This window comes from Opisthocomus hoazin, chromosome 1, assembly GCF_030867145.1.
Source record: "Opisthocomus hoazin isolate bOpiHoa1 chromosome 1, bOpiHoa1.hap1, whole genome shotgun sequence".
NCBI lineage: Eukaryota > Metazoa > Chordata > Aves > Opisthocomiformes > Opisthocomidae > Opisthocomus > Opisthocomus hoazin.
This window is the reverse complement of record NC_134414.1, coordinates 12,252,940-12,269,292: the sequence shown is the minus strand read 5'-3', so window position 1 is coordinate 12,269,292 and position 16,353 is coordinate 12,252,940. Positions and strand designations below refer to the sequence as shown.

The 16,353-nt window shown below is 41.2% G+C and overlaps 1 protein-coding gene across 7 annotated transcripts in view; it reads left to right on the top strand.

Moving 5' to 3' along the window:
- Positions 1-9,020, top strand: part of GRM5 (glutamate metabotropic receptor 5) — a 307,489-nt gene extending 298,469 nt beyond the window's left edge. For all 7 annotated transcript variants that reach the window (XM_075417220.1, XM_075417224.1, XM_075417219.1 and 4 more), the window contains one exon: positions 1,304-9,020. In XM_075417220.1, the coding sequence (XP_075273335.1) occupies positions 1,304-2,126 (823 nt within the window). In that variant the 3' untranslated portion in view covers positions 2,127-9,020. The remainder of the gene's footprint in view (positions 1-1,303) is intronic.
- The last annotated feature ends 7,333 nt before the right edge of the window (positions 9,021-16,353 follow it).

Below are 16,353 nucleotides of genomic sequence, written 5' to 3'. Positions count from 1 at the left end.
ACATCATTTCAGAGTCATTGTCTGTTTCAGCTAAGAAATATTTCTAATGGCCTTTCTTAATCCTGAGAACTATAGGTTAATGTATGTATAAACACCAACTCGTCAGCCTAAGGAAGGTGTAAAAGGGAAGGAGTAGTTTCATACTATGTGTTTAGAAATGCCACAGCTGACTTTCCTTGGGTAGCAAGAGGAGAAAAATAAGTAACTTCAATAAAGGGCAGACTGGATCTGAAGAGAAATTACCCTAAGATGACTCATTTTGCAGGAGAGTGGAGCAAAATGTTCATTGCTGTCTCCAAACTCAGATCACCATCAGGAGCTGCTTGTATAGATTGCCCATTATTTCTTTGCTACGGAATGTAGTCTTATTCTCTGAGCTGACCTGGAATGAAAAAAATTAAGTTCTTTAAGCTTGCAGTGGCTACTTTACCATGTACTTTGATGAAGAAGAGGTCACCCATCAGAAGCATCTCTCCACCCACAAACAGAATAGCCCCTTTCTGAGTATTGCTCCAGTACTTCCAAGTGCTGGAATATAAACAAATTTTTTCCCAGCCATAACGGACTATGTTTCTTCTTCTCCCAGTCTACACCCCCTGCCCCATACCAGGAATCCACGGCCACCACCCCACACCAAGCTCCTTACCACTGAATGCCTACATACCTGCCCCCAGCAACACAGCGAGTGCAGGTCTCTCATTTGTTCCCTTCAGTCATTTACCTCTTCCTCACTCCTTCATGCATCCCTCAGTCCCACAGCTCCCATCCTGACACTAATCCAACAGAAGGTGAACCATCAAACTGCTCCCTTCCCCAAGATGGACACTGCCTGTGTCCCGAGAGCAACAAGACAGGGGTCAGTGGTGGACATGAACTAGCACAGAATGGGTCACGACTGGATGCACAAATGCCCTGTGAAATGAGCTGGCACACCCTGCTTGTTTTCCTAGAACATGTAGGTATAAATCATAGATATGATAGAATCATAGAATCATAGAATTATTACGGCTGGAAAAGACCTCTAAGATCATCAAGTCCAACCGTCAACCCATCACCACCATGCCTACTAATACAGACAGATAACACAGATACAGATATAGATGATATAGATATGGATATGGATATAGATAGATATAACACGATAGAAATAGATGTAGATATAGATGATACAGATGCAGATGAAATAACAGTCAGCTTTATAATGAATATAAGCTCTGGGACACCACATACTCATGACATTAGTACAGTGATTAGTTTTCTAACTTTAATGCAAGTTACCATCTTCTCTCCTTTCTGTTTACAGCTCTAATGGGAAATCAGTTTCCTGGGCCCAGAATGAGAAAAGCAGCAGAGGAGCACACCTTTGGCAGCGGTTGTCAATCCACATCAACAAAAAAGAGAACCCCAATCAAACTGCAGTGATCAAGCCTTTTTCTAAAAGCACAGATAGTAGCCGACATAGTAGCAGTGCTACATTTCCTGAGGCCAGTGCCAAAACGCTTTATGATGTCTCGGAAGCAGAAGAGCAATATCCAGCTCAGTACCGACCGCAGACTCCCTCGCCCATCAGCACCTTGAGCCACAGAACTGCCTCTGTTAGCCGAACAGAAGATGATGCCCCGACCTTCCAGTCAGAGCCTCCTCAGCGAAGCAGCTCCTCTCAAGGCTCACTCATGGAACAGATCAGTAGCGTGGTCACTCGCTTTACAGCCAATATCAGTGAGCTGAACTCTATGATGCTTTCAACAGCCACACCAGGGACAATGGTGGCCACTCCTCTCTGCTCTTCATACCTAATTCCACGAGAAATCCAGCTCCCCACGACAATGACCACGTTTGCAGAGATCCAACCGCTTCCTGCCATTGAAGTCAATGGCGCTTCGCAGTCAGCTAGGAAACCTTCAAATGGCAGCGTCAAAGAAGGCACTTCAGAGACCCCGCCAACCAAGCAAGACCTTGAGGAGCTGGTAGCTTTAACTCCTCCTTCTCCTTTTAGAGACTCCATCGATTCTGGAAGTGCATCTCCCAGCTCTCCGGTTTCCGAATCAGCTCTCTGTATCCCGTCCTCCCCAAAATATGACACGCTCCTCATCAGAGATTATACTCAAAGTTCTTCTTCGCTGTGAATGTAGTTCAAGAAAACATTGGATCTCAACAACTACATGCAAGTAGTGAGGGGACAGCCAAGCCTTCAGGATCTCAAGTGTTTACGCAGACAGAGTGAGAGGCATTGGGTCATCTTGAGGAACGAAGAGGAAGAAGAAGAATTACCTGAGAAGTGGAAACATCAGATTAATTATGCTGTTTTAAACACAAAATGACTCTTGGCAGATTATCGTGGCCTTAAAAAAACATGGGCTTTTCAGAAACACTGAATCTATTTTTGAGGGCTTATAAGGAGTCTGTTAAATCAGTTACATACCAAGTGCTTTGCTTTAGTATTACAATGAACCGTGTGTACAATATACGGGGTGGGGTGGAAACTAGATTGTAAACAACTGTACAATGGTTTGTTTGTTTACTCTGATTCCTTACCCAGAAGTGAACCTTGATCTTTTATCAAGAATAGAAGACCAAACATTGAATGTACATTTTCTAACAGACTGAAATCTGGGACCAACCTGTCAAGCTTTGTTTCTTTTTTTTTTCTATGAAGATCTCAAAAAGCAGTAATGTATGCTCAATAACTACCAAACTCTTTGCTGAAGCATATTGTGTCCGTGATACGTTACACGTGGATAACACTAAGCTGAGGCTTTGCAGTGAGTGACTGCAAAATGGAGGGCTTTACAATTGACTTCTTAACCTACACATTTGTTTATGAAATTCTCTTCTATCAGTATCAAAAATTCAATTTGTTAACATTGGATTCACCTTCACAGCAACAAAACCCAAGGAAGATTTCCTGACTATTTCACCATGTTGCCAACTAATAATGAAGTAGCAAAAAATATTTTCTGGAGTACTGTTTTGTAATTCCCTTGTCAGGGCAAGTTGTTGAGGTGAATATTCTCTTTCTAGCAGCACTACCAAGCTATATTATAGCTGCACTCCCTACTGAAATTAACACATTTTTATGGACGTTCTTATGCTAACTTTACTAGTTAAAATAATTAGTTGGGCTCCCATCGTCTTTGCTTGTAAGGAACAGGTAAACACCCTAAGGATTTTCTCCATACTTTGAATGACAGAATTCTAGGAGATCAGTCTGGATTATGATGAATGACAACTGTCAGTGGAAAGGTTATCATAATCATAATATGATCATATGATAATGATGATGTGATCAAAACATATAGGGAAAATAAACCTTGTATTAAAACCTGCTTAGAGGTGATTTAGCTACTCTTTAATAAGCAACAATTTTAACTTTATATAGCTGCTGATGCCTTGCAGCTATGAACTGTGACAAAAAAAAGAAAAAAATACTTTCAAAGCAATACAAAGTAAAGGTTAAAACAGAGAAGACCTAATGAGATATGAACCTACAGAGTCTTTCTTTGTTTCTTAGCAACTCACAGAGGAAGCAAGGGCATTCCTCATGTTTTTTCCTATATCAAGGTAGTACAGTTTAGTGCACTTCATACTGTCACAGCACTTTTTTAATACAGGCAGGGAAGAGTTTTAAAGTTTGAATAGAAGCTAAATAATTTTGATAGGTATAGTTATATAGAACTTGTAAGTCAGGCCCTGAACGCACACTGTATTGGCTCTCTCCTTCATGACACAGCTGTCCTCAGGTGCCAAACTTCTTTAGGTTTGTTTAAATTTATTTAAGGAAAGTATGAAGTGATGAGTGACATACTTCAATTCAGACTTGAGTTGATGTAGCCTTACGAAGAAGACAGCCTCGTGGAAGGGAGCCTTGAAATAAGGCTGCTGTGTTTCATTTTCAAAACACTTAGATCTTATTTCTTCAAAGATAACAAATATTTTGGAATCAGAATTCATAACCCTTTTTTCTTCCCCATGTTCAAAATAATAAATATTTGATCAAACAAAAAGCCAAAAAAGATGAAAGCACACTCACATACTTTAGCAAAGAGCATTTTCTGTTCCTTTGGGAAGCTAATTTCACCATTATGTGCTGCACTCCAATTTGCTGCTCAACAACATTAAAAAAAAAAAGTGATAGATGGCTGAATCCAGCCTAACACCTCACAGAGATATTCTCGTGACTTTGTACATCCCGCACAAGGCAGTGCTATCCCACAGCAGTCTGTGGGCATGCTTATTTTGCAAGGTACAGTGGCTTATTAGCTATGCCTATAGCATGAACCAGCAGGTCACAGAACAGCTCTGCTCCAGAAAGCAAGCAGATACACCAAGCCATGACTGCAGATCCTTGTTGCTTATACATAGTTCTTGCCTCCTCACACAACTGATTAGTACAGGCTCAGTTCTGTGCTGCTGTACGGTTTCCAGAGCAGAGCTCGGTTTTGCCCTCCTGGTTCACAGTATTAGCATGTCTCATCATTCCCTAGCTGCCCACGTCTTTAGGAGAAAGAATCTTCTTCCACAGGTCTCAACCCACGTTTAACAGAAGGCATATCCAATCAATCCCTGACACAAACATTCTCATTTAGGGAGTTTAGAGGACTTAAATGCTGTTCATTGAAGACTTATGTGATACTATACGTTTCCCATCAGTGCAATATTGTTTTAATATATACAGAGAGTACTCAGATAGTTCACGTGAATTTCAAAGGAATTCTACTACTGTCTGTTCTCTTATGCTTTAAGTTGTTGACCAATATCCTTACTAGAGCATTCTCCATCTTGATCTTTACCTAGCCTTTTTTGTTCCCATTTCTGTAGTTTTTTCTTATGGTGGTGGACATTTCATATTAACATATTCCTGCTAAAATCTCTGGGCTCCACCACACTATGAAATAATCAACAACAAGATTAATCAATGGTGGAAATAAGGATTATACAGACATAAAATTTTTTTATTAAAAAAAAAATTAGTAAAAAAGAGTGAGAAATAGAAACTGTCAAACATGACTCAGCATAAATATACCTCTTCTGCTCTCAAATCACAATTTGGCACAATCCTAGCCATAGCTATTGCTCAAAACTTCTTGACAATTTTCATATATACTGCCAAGATGATATATATATTCATATACGTGTGCACACACACACACACACACAAATCCCTCAGTCTAACAACAGAATAAATGTTTGAAAAAGCTAAAACCCTACTGTTACACCACCCAAATTTTTGACTCTTTTGCTCACTCTCACTTTGGGAGGACTCATGCATCTTTTGTATATCCATTAGCAACAGCAGAAATTTTAATTGCACAAGGAGCCAAGGATGGACTCTGCTGCGACTGCACCTCGCTGTTGTTGGTCTATATTTAATGAAAGGTAGATCAGCCTTAGTGGCATTTAAAGAAGACAGAAATCATTTTACTTGTGCAGGCTGGAATGCACCAATGTCTCCTTGTATGACATGCCTGGATTTCATCAAAGGGAGGACAGGTTTTTTGGGGATGAAGATCATAACTATGTAACAACTGTAGTAGTAATTCAAAGGAACCCAGTGGGAGAGTTGCAAGACTGGAGAGTCCTTTGATAGGAGCCTGTGGGTTTGACACAAGAAAAAGGAAAATTATGAATGACAATTATGATTATATTATGCGGTTTGTATTCTAGACTTCATTTAGGACATTAAGATACAAAGCCAGGGTTATTCAGCCATAAAAGCAAAGGTTACAATTATGAACACTTTCCAATTTAACTAAAGAATGTGCAAATACCAGCTGAATGGCTTGAAATTGCCTTCCAATTCAGTGCTGCTGCCAGAAACGGAATTAAAGAAGTTGAAACTATTGTCATTCTTGACCACAGGGGCCTCGGAAAATCACCTGTTTCTTTTGTGTTTGAGGCCAACCCTGAAAGGTGTAACCACCTCTGGAATCAGTGCTTTTGAAATAAAGTGAATCACTCTGGCGGGCCAGTTGGGAAGAAGTGTTAGCAATACTGAAGAACTGTATTTTTTAATTGGCTCTGAAGAATAATTGCATGACTTTGGAGATGTGCTTCCTTGTACTTCTATCTGAACATTTGGTGCCTAGACTCATGCAGATACCTTACTTAGACCAGAGATTTTTAGACCATGGTCCACAAAACACTTGCTGATGTTTCATGGGAGCCTGGTTGATCACAGGGTGTTGGCTTCTTCCATTGATTTCCAGCTACAAAATAGAATTAAAACTTAAATGCTAATTAAAAGTTTTAAAAGAAAAAAAAAAGGTAGTTTGCTTGGATGTTTATTCAGTTGCTGTGTTTGCAAAAGAAAGACTTTTTGATCAAAACTGGAGAATAAGATCTCCAAAGAGAGTAAAAGTGAAGGACAATCTGTGATTCAGGCTCTGGATGATAGCTGAGTTCACCTGCGGATATTTTCTTTAAAGTGAACAAGACCAGACTGAAAGACAGCATAGCTGTGGGTGTAAATTCTGTAGACAAAAGTGTGCAGCTTTGCTATTCTGCTTAATACATCATTTATGAAGTGAAAGGAAAAAAATGTGACAGCAACAGACAAGCATACAAAAAATGTCAGGTCCTTAGGGAAATCAGAGCACTGTATGCTCAGGACTAAAAATGTGACCATGACTTTTTTATTGTATTGGAGACTAGTGTCAGGGCTGACCCAAAAAAGGACTTCGGTGCATAAAGTTAAGATTTCAGCAGATTTGAATACCTATATTTAAAACTCTATTTTAAAACCACTATTCAATTGCCATCTTACTCAGGCATCTAGTATTGGTATGTCTGCGTACACTCAGAAGTACCCTGATCTTGACACGTCTAAGGATCTTTGCACCTAACCCACGCTAAAACCATCAGGGATCCAGAAAACAGCAGTTCCTAGGTTAAATCCCTGTGTATCCCATGAGTGAGTACACAGAGCACACAGCACAGAAGCCAACAGGATCATAGTCTCTACAAACTGGAGAAGAAATCCTTTGTTTTAAAGCTGTGGGTCTGGTTATGCTGGTGTTTTTACAATAGCCTTGAGGTTATAGCAGTCAGGCAGAAGGCGAGAGACCTAAATTCAGACCCAGCCATTGCCAGAGGTGATTGAAATCTTCCTCCTGACTGGAAAGTGCTCTAATGGCTCTCTGTTGGGGCACCCTCTGTTCACCTCTCTAAGGTAATGTCACAGAAATAAATACAAGAGTCCCAGAGTAGAAAAGGAACAGCTACTATTCATCCTGATAAGACATATAATTAGGGCTGGTAAGTGACCATTTAATATAAAATACTTTACAAATCTTAGGAGCAGGAACAAGGAGAGTATTTTAACTACAAATAAAGAAACGGAGACCACATTTTTTTCTGTGCTATATAATGGCTCAAAAACCTTAAATACTTCCCTGAAACATGCTTTAGTGACAGGAGAGGAGGACATGCCCTTCCTTATGTCTGTGTCTGCAACCATCTTGTCTTCCACCTGGAGTTCACAGACCCCTGTGTGGAGAGGGAGAGTCTGAGTCTTCTTAGGTAGGTGAAGAAATTGGGGTTCCCAATTCTCTGAGACTGCAGAAAAAAGTGACTCATTTCATTTTCCTCCAGCCATCTTTTATAAAGGCCACCCATGTTTGAAACAAAAATTGTAGCCATGTCCAGAAATGGATTCCAGTTGAAAATTAGTTATTTCTGTGCATTGCATTTCCATTCTGGCTTGAGTAGCAAAATCTCACACATCTCTTTCTTTGTTGCATTGCTTTGCTGAGCACCTAATTCTTCTCACAAACGTTGCATTAAACTTAGACATTTAACAAAAGGGTTCTGGGCCTTCACACAAGAGCCAAATAATATTAAAAAATAGGTATTAAACTGTATAACTTTAAGTGCTGAAGTCCTTTACTGGCATTGGCCCTTAATCTATTGAGGTCAATGGAATCACTCTGGATTAACATCTGTGTAAAGAAAATCAAAGTTTGATAGTGGCCAACCAAGTCTAGATCTTGGCTATTTGTTTCAGCAGAGAATGATAACAATAGGATGTTCTTCCCACTTTCTTTTGAATCAAACAGCAGATGTATTTTATTAGGTTCATTCCTGAAGCAACTTGTTAGGCTTGGTGAATAGTACCTTCCCACCATTCTTCTTCATCATCGCTACCCCAGCAGGTAACCCAATGGGAAAACAGTACTTTGACTAAATGTGTTAAGGGATGTGAGGGAACATGTCCAAAAATAAGAAACAGGTCGCAGTTTTCTGGCAGTATCATGAATCTCATAAAAGAAAGTCAGTACTCTCCATGAAGAAGAAAATCATCCATCTGCTGCCCACTTCAGTGTGCACTGCACATATTAAAGACTTCAGTTGAATTACCTAAATTGACATTTTTTGCTATGTTTTATTATTATACTCTCTGTTCATATCTCTGCAATTGCCACTTGCAATTTCATACTGTGAAAAGGAAAAAAGACACAGACCAGTGAAGCATAAAGGTAAGTAAAAAATTTATCTAGGTGAAGAATTGGTGTATATGGTTGGTTTTGTCTAATCTGAGTAATGACAGTACAAAAAAACCAATAATCATTAAGTCACTCCAATCTGCCAAATGGGAACAAATATACTATGTATATTACATGTACTAATAGGATTATATGGCAGCTGCTGGTGGTATTTGTAATTAGAAATCTATATAGAATATAGATGTTTTAGAGAGACGGTGCCAATTCTAAAAGATTTGTGTGGGCTACAAGTGCTTGTAATTATTTTTTTAATTTGCTAATAACTTAAGAACAACTGGTTTCAAACATTCTGTGAGCATTTGTTCTTTTTTATGTTGTTGCTGCTTATATTATTAAAAATAGAGAATGTAAAGTTATTATTTTGATGTGAACTGAAAATGATTTTTCATAAAATTTAACATTTTTATCAGCTTTGGTTTTGCTTTCTACCTGTACAAATGTAATTTATTTTAGCATTGAAAAATACATTTGCTTGTTTATCGATTGTCTACATCATGTTATAGTTGGTGTTTATGTAGAGTCAGGTACTTTTTGAACAGTATTAAAAAAATTCTGTGATATGACTGAAAACTGGATTTTTTTTCATTGAAATACCTACAGTTATGTTTTCCGTGCATTTTTCTGCAAACCAGGTGTGCCTATACACAAACTCTTCAATGATAATATTTCTCTTTCTCTCTGTTGTTTTAAAGGATTAACTTTACATCCGTAAATAATACTTACATACCATTTTAGTATAGTTTGATCTTTCTCTTTCAAAACAAACACAATCTCACTGATGGGATATATATGAAATTTCAGGTCACGAGGAAATTGTAGAATAATCTAGTCTCAAACAACAGAAAACAAACCTGGTCAGCTGAGAATTCCTATATCAAAGCATTATTTTTATAGCTGTTGTGAGAAACCACATTACTCCTACCATTGCAGGATCACATCTAATCTTGAATTGCAAACACAACGTCAGAGAAAATTTTCTATATCCTTTAACAATTTGATTTCTAGTGTTCTGTCATTGCCATCACTAGAAAAAAATGCCTTACCTCGAGTCTGGCCGCGTTCTGTCTCCAGTCAGTAGATTTTAGTTTATTTATCTGCTAACCGGAAAAAAAACAAACCAAACCAAACCCCCTAAAAAAATCTTTCTTATTTAGAAATCCGCTCCATCCCATTCCAAAATCTGGTCTTACTTAGGAAGGCAAAAGCCCAGCTAGAACTCAGGCTGACCACTGTTGTAAGGGACAACAAAAAAATGTTTTTACAAATACATTAACAACTAAAAGAGGGCCAAGGAGAACCTCCATCCCTTTTTGGATGCAAGTGGGAATATCACCAACAAGGGTGAGGAAAAAGCTCAAGTACAGTGATAAGTGTTGCCTGGGGTTTCTCACATGTGTTGTGAACATATATATGTTCACATGTATATGAAATGAGCGAGACTTGAGAGTTGTGCTTGTTAAGTAAGGGAAGAGTAGGCTCGAGTGTTTGTCATGAGATTTATGCAGTGTGTTATACACACTGCAGGCTGATGCTTGGCCCCAGTGAGAGCAATTCCCAGAACCTGGGTCTCCTGTGCTGAGCATGCTCTGCTTGAGCCACTCCAGAAGTGCCCCAGAGCTTCTAATTATGAATGCACTTAAACATGGGTGTAAGCAACAAGGATGCCAGCTAAATCTCAACTTCAGAATCATTTTAGACTCACATTTAACTAACTGTGTAGATACATCACTGATGAATCTGGAGAAGAAGATGCAAAGAGGACATGGACTAAGAATCTTAGTCTAAGACTTGGAGGACAAGATTATCTTCCAAGAACAAAAAACCACTACAGGGTGCTCACAAACTAAGGCGTCAATGACAAGCTTACAAATGAAATGCCAGCAAGGCAAAACATGAAAAGAAGATCTTTGTATCTAATTATCTATGTAGAAAGATATGTATCTCTGTATCTAAGTAGAAAGAATAAAAGTAGCATATGGAATATTGAGACAAATTGACTAAGACAAATAAGGAAAAGGACACCAAATAACAAATACCAAAATGACAAATAAGGAAAGGGACACCAACTCCAAAAATTGAAGACTATATTAGAAGTGCCTGCTGAGATATTACTAGAAGACTAATCATGAGCTATGAATTTAGGAAGCAGCTAAAGAGGCCAACACAACTCTTGAGGTCCACCTGAAGGCAGACCCGTCAAAAGTGCTAAGTACCACATTGCCATGAAGCATACTGTGGATGGGAGAGCATCAAAGAGCAGGAGAGAAATCCTACAACGATCTTCATAAGGTCATTGGATTTCCATGCCAGTGTCACACTGAAATCCTGCCACAAGTTATAAACTGTGTGAGATGCCAATATTTCCTTCCAGATTCACTTGTCCCACTTCCTATTTGTCTTTTTCTTTGTTTTTTTCTAACCAGAAAGATGCTGGACAGTTAGATAATTACCATAGGAATATCTGGCATCGGGTTAGTGCAGTAAAATCAAAAACACAAAGAGTTGCCACATTCTTCCTTGGGAAGATAAGTCTGGCAAGCATTGCTTATATATGAATATCAAATGTCAGAGAGCATTCAGCCGAACAGAAGGCTTCACCAAGCTCCATCTTAAATGAATATAATAGAGTGCCTTGGCTTGTGCCACTTACAGCTTACACCACCTGCCTTCCAAATAGCCCTGGGAGGCTTGGAACGATAACTGCGTTAGGTTACAAAATACCAGGCTTCTTGGTTGCACTGTTACTCCAACAGCAAACAGCATCTGTTCAGGCTGGGGAAAAGCACAACGCTAGCCCAGACATAACAAGACATGTATATCTCCAGTGAACTGAAACTCCCTAACCACAGATGAAATCCACAGCTGAACAAAGCTAAAGAGAAGTCAAGTCTGCTGCTAATATCCAGAAAAATAAAGGGGAGCTCATCGGGCAATGACTGCTTGAATTCAGTCCAAAAGGTGCTCATTTCTAGTACCATGTGGCAAAGCTTTGCCTGTAGCTTTGTCAAAACAGGCTGAATGCTAAAGGAAAGGAAAGAAATCCTATAGGATTGCATGAAAAAGGCCAGCTCTACTGTGATGGATTACAGGAAAATATAGGAATTATCTTTTGCTCTATTATTCCTCAGATATCTGCTATTGACTGACCATGGGACAGTAAGATTTTAATTTCTTCGTTATCCTTTCAGTACCCCAACCAGACAACAAATTCACAACACAATAACTGACAGGGGATGTTCGATCATCTCATACTGCATTGAGAGCAGTTGTCTTTAAAACGGATTGGGAGGGGCATGCAGTGAGTCAACACTGGCTGAGAGGGAACATGCAGTCAGCTAGATGAAGTAAAACACCACATATGCTTTACCAAACAAGGTATATATAAAAAAAAAAAAAAAAAAAAAAACAGACCCAAATTACAGCAATATCAATCCTGAATAATTTCACTGAAAATATTGGTGATGAGTGTGAATGAGACTTCTGGGTGTGTACCAGATCAGAGCCTGAGGCTGTGTTCAGAGTGACTGGCAGTGTAATACTCGCTGTGTCTGGTTTTTCTTACAATGTTTGCATAGCAGAAGTTTGCCAGAGAATCGGCAGCTTCTGTTAATTAGTATTTGTTTTCCCAGCTTCTTTATTCCATCATTTTCAATAATTTCTTGGCTTTGAATTTTCCTCAAAAAGTTGTCTACAAAAAAACAGTGTACCTGAGTGCTGTTGGAAATCTCTTTAAAATTTTTACTTTTGTATTTTTTAATCAATCCTTGGTAATTTTGTATTAGTACTGCCAGTACTGGTTATTTTTTACTTAAACTAAAACCCGGAACAACAAATCCCAGTTCTAATTAAGGCAGCAGGAACTCAGCCATATAGCTACTTAACCAGTGAGCAAGTCTGAAGTTTATTGTTAACCCTCTTTGTGTTGGAGCTCAGAGCAGCAAGGGCACTGTTCCTGGTAAGTAACAGCTGACGGGGGATAATTGTCTGCAGACTGCGTGTTTGCAGAAATACAGGAGTTGGACTTCCTCCTGATTAATACCCTGTTTTATTCCGCACCAATTACCTTTGATACAAAGCTAGTTTGCTGGGACAGTGAGTTCACTAGGATAGTCAAAGGCTACATCATGCCGGTCAGTCTCAGTGCCAGAAAATGTTTCCTTTCATCTTAAACCTACTAGGATAGAGTAGGTATAAAGTCATGTTCTCTGTTTTCGGACTTCTTCAAACTTAAAACATGAAAAAAATCAGGGTGGAACACTAAAACAATTGGAATAAAACTGAAAGGAATAATCACTCTGTCATCAAAATCTTTCTGAATTTAACAAATTTCAAGTCTTGTCTCTTCTTCTGTCCCACAAAGAAGAGGGGAAGAGCTTCAAACCAGTATTCAAGCCCAGCTCCAAGGAGTTTTTGCTAGAGCTGCTGCGACATCAAACCCCAATCATCAGTCCGACAGTTGTATCTCATTCTCCTCAGAGATGACAATGGTTTCAATGGAGCTATCAGGCAGTGGAAGGGTATTTAGCTGTGTTAAACACATGTCATTAATTCCCAATACCCACTGGCTAGGCAATAAATGTACTTCTTGTGTATGTTATATGCTTTTTGCATTAGGGGGTTTAGTACATGACTGATCAAGGTGGCATTTTATTCAGCAAATAATAAGGGTTGCTCTTTCTCATGGCACTTTGTGTTTTCTAAAATTGCCATTTATGCAAACCCTAGAATGGCTTTCTTTTATTGAAGACTTTTTTAACATTAGACAGCAGTAAAAATATTCAAATCTTCATTGGCTTTCTTTTCCTGTTTCTTCCTTCTAGAGCAGATCAGTAACTCCGATGCTGTATTTCTGCAGCATGTCAGCTCCCATTGCACGGCACCCAGCAGGTGAAGCATGTTACCCACACAAGGAAGTAAGGCTGTTTTTATTTCTCCACCCACACACCACAAAAAAGTCACAGAATTGGTCAAATGTAATTACGGTTTTTATGACATGGTTTCATTCTTCAAATGTTTCTGTTTGTTAGTTGTCAATTTAGAGTTGACAGACAATAATAAGGTTTTTGATATTCAAAGTCACTGTGATACAATCTATAACAATTGAGTTTGGCGTTTTTAGTGACTAGTTTTATCCATATTCTATATCAGAACCACTTTTCGTAATAAATACTTTTAGATGAGAAGCAGAGACACAAAAGTGGATCCGTTTTGGCAAAGTGGTATAGAATTTAAAAGGAAAATTTACTTAATCGATTCAGTACTATTTTAGCATTTCTCCCTTACTAAAAATATGTCTCATCATGAAAGACAGAAAGGACAGGACGAGTGGTAATGGTTTTAAACTAAAACAGGGTAGGTTTAGGCTGGATATAAGGAAGAAATTCTTTACAATGAGGGTTGTGAAACACTGGAACGGGTTGCCCAGAGAGGTAGTGGAGGCCTCATCCCTGGAAACATTCAAGACCAGGTTGGACAGGGCTCTGAGCAACCTGATCTAGTTAGCGGTGTCCCTGCTTGCTGCAGGGGGGTTGGACTAGATGACCTCTAGGAGTTCCTTCTGACCCAAAACTTTCTATGATTCTATGATACTATGATAATGGGGTTTAGTTCATATACTTGAGAAATCTCTTCATTATTTGGATCAGTACACAGAATTACTGAGTCAGTTGGCCATGGCCAACCAAATTCATGCATGTTGATGGCCTAACGTGACTGTGTGGTAAAATGTACTCTTTCAAACATTCTTCCCTGAACTTTAAGCTATAGAATTTTCGCCTCTTTTGCACAAGCTTAAAGCAGACTCGTGGTCTGGTATACATCAGCCAAAATGTAGTAATTCAGCAAGCTAAGTTGTATATGACAGACCCCCAGAAATCCAAAACAACCAAATACCTTTCCTCCTAGTATTCCTTTTAACTGAACAATACTGTCTGTCTTTAAATTTTCAGCATTATGGAAAGTAAAAAGGTAAGTTGACAAAGAGGAACCAAGTTCCAAATGAATATCTGCTAAAAGGAAGGGAATTTTGGTCTGCTGTAATAGATTAAAATGTGGGGATTTCGCATTTCGGCGAAGCTACTGAAGGTGAAGGGTTCTGGAGCAGAGGCTCGCGCCGAGGGACCCTTTCTCCGGTGGCAAAACCGCAGCGGCGAGGCGGCAAAAAGCGCCGAGAGAGAGAGAGGAGACCCCAGCCCCCCCCCCCTCAGCGGGAAAGCGGGAAGTGCCAACGAGCGGCGGCTCTGACTCAGCGGGGGCGGACCCGAGTGTGACAGCGGCCGAACCCCCTCACGGGTAAGAGCAGCTCCCAGGGAGCGCGAGCGAACAGAGCCGGCAAACAGAGGCGGCGCAGCAGCCCGGGAGCGGCGCAGCAGTTCGAGAGGGCAGGGCGGGCGGGGAAGGCGACAGGCAGGGTGCAGCCGCCCCTTCTGGCAACTCAAGTAGTGGGCATCGCTCTTCCAGGAGATATTCTAGTCATGGTTACCACCCGTGGGAAAGCTGTTGCTCGAAGGAGTGTGGGGACCCAGACGGAGGCCCCACGCAAGAACGCGGGTGTCCAGGTCTCTGGCTGCAGGGAGTGCCTGAGCCTGGCGCTCGTACCGGAGGACAGCAGAGACAACGGCTGTGTTCGGTGCGAGCAGGTGAATGACCTGCTCAGCCTGGTGGCAGAGCTGAAGGAGGAAGTGGAGAGGCTGAGGAGCATCCGGCAGTGTGAGAGGGAGATCGACTGGTGGAGCCGCACCCTGCCCTCCCTGACGCAGAGGCAGCAGGAGGCGGCTCCACAGAAAGCAGAGAACCCCCAACCCTCTTGCCACCGAGCAGAAAGAGGGGGCCTGAGAGATGGGGGGGAATGGAAGCGGGTCCCTGCTCGGGGGGGCAGGCGAATCTCCCCCCGGCCTCCCTCACCTGCCCAGTTGCCCTTAAGCAACAGATATGGGGCTCTGGAATGTGAGGGACTGCCCACAGAGGATGTGGGTGAAGGTGAGGCTCCATCCAAGGGGTTGCCTAGAACGAGTCAGACAGCCCCAAGAATTACGACTGCCTCAACTAAGAAAATAAGGAGGGTCATTGTCATAGGTGATTCCCTTCTGAGGGGAACAGAGGGCCCGATCTGCCGACTGGACCCATCCCACAGGGAAGTCTGCTGCCTCCCTGGGGCCCGGGTTAGGGATATTGCGAAGAAACTCCCTGGTCTGGTGCGGCCTTCTGATTACTACCCCCTCTTGGTAATGCAGGTTGGCGGGGACGAGATAGCAGAAAGAAGTCCCAAGGCCATCAAAAGGGACTTCAGGGCACTGGGGCGACTGGTTGAGGGATCAGGGGCGCAGGTGGTGTTTTCCTCCATCCCATCAGTGGCAGGGGACAGCACTGAAAGGGGCAGGAAAACTCACCTGGTTAACAGGTGGCTCAGGGACTGGTGCCATCGGTCAAATTTTGGCTTCTTTGATCATGGGGAGGTGTACACAACACCGGGACTGCTGGCAACAAGTGGAACTCAGCTATTACAAAGGGGAAAAAGAATTCTTGGCCACGAGCTGGCGGGGCTCATTGAGAGGGCTTTAAACTAGGTTCGAAGGGGGAAGGGGATATTGCCCAGCTCACTAGGGATGAGCCTAGGCTTGGAATGCCAAGGCCAGGGGTGAGATTGACAGCCCAGCTCAAGTGTGTCTACACCAATGCACGTAGTATGGGCAATAAACAGGAGGAGCTGGAAGCCATTATACAGCAGGACGGCTACGACTTGGTCACCATCACAGAAACGTGGTGGGACAACTCGCATGACTGGCATGCTGTCATAGATGGCTACAGACTCTTTAGGAAAGACAGACCAACAAGGAGAGGAGGGGGAGTTGCT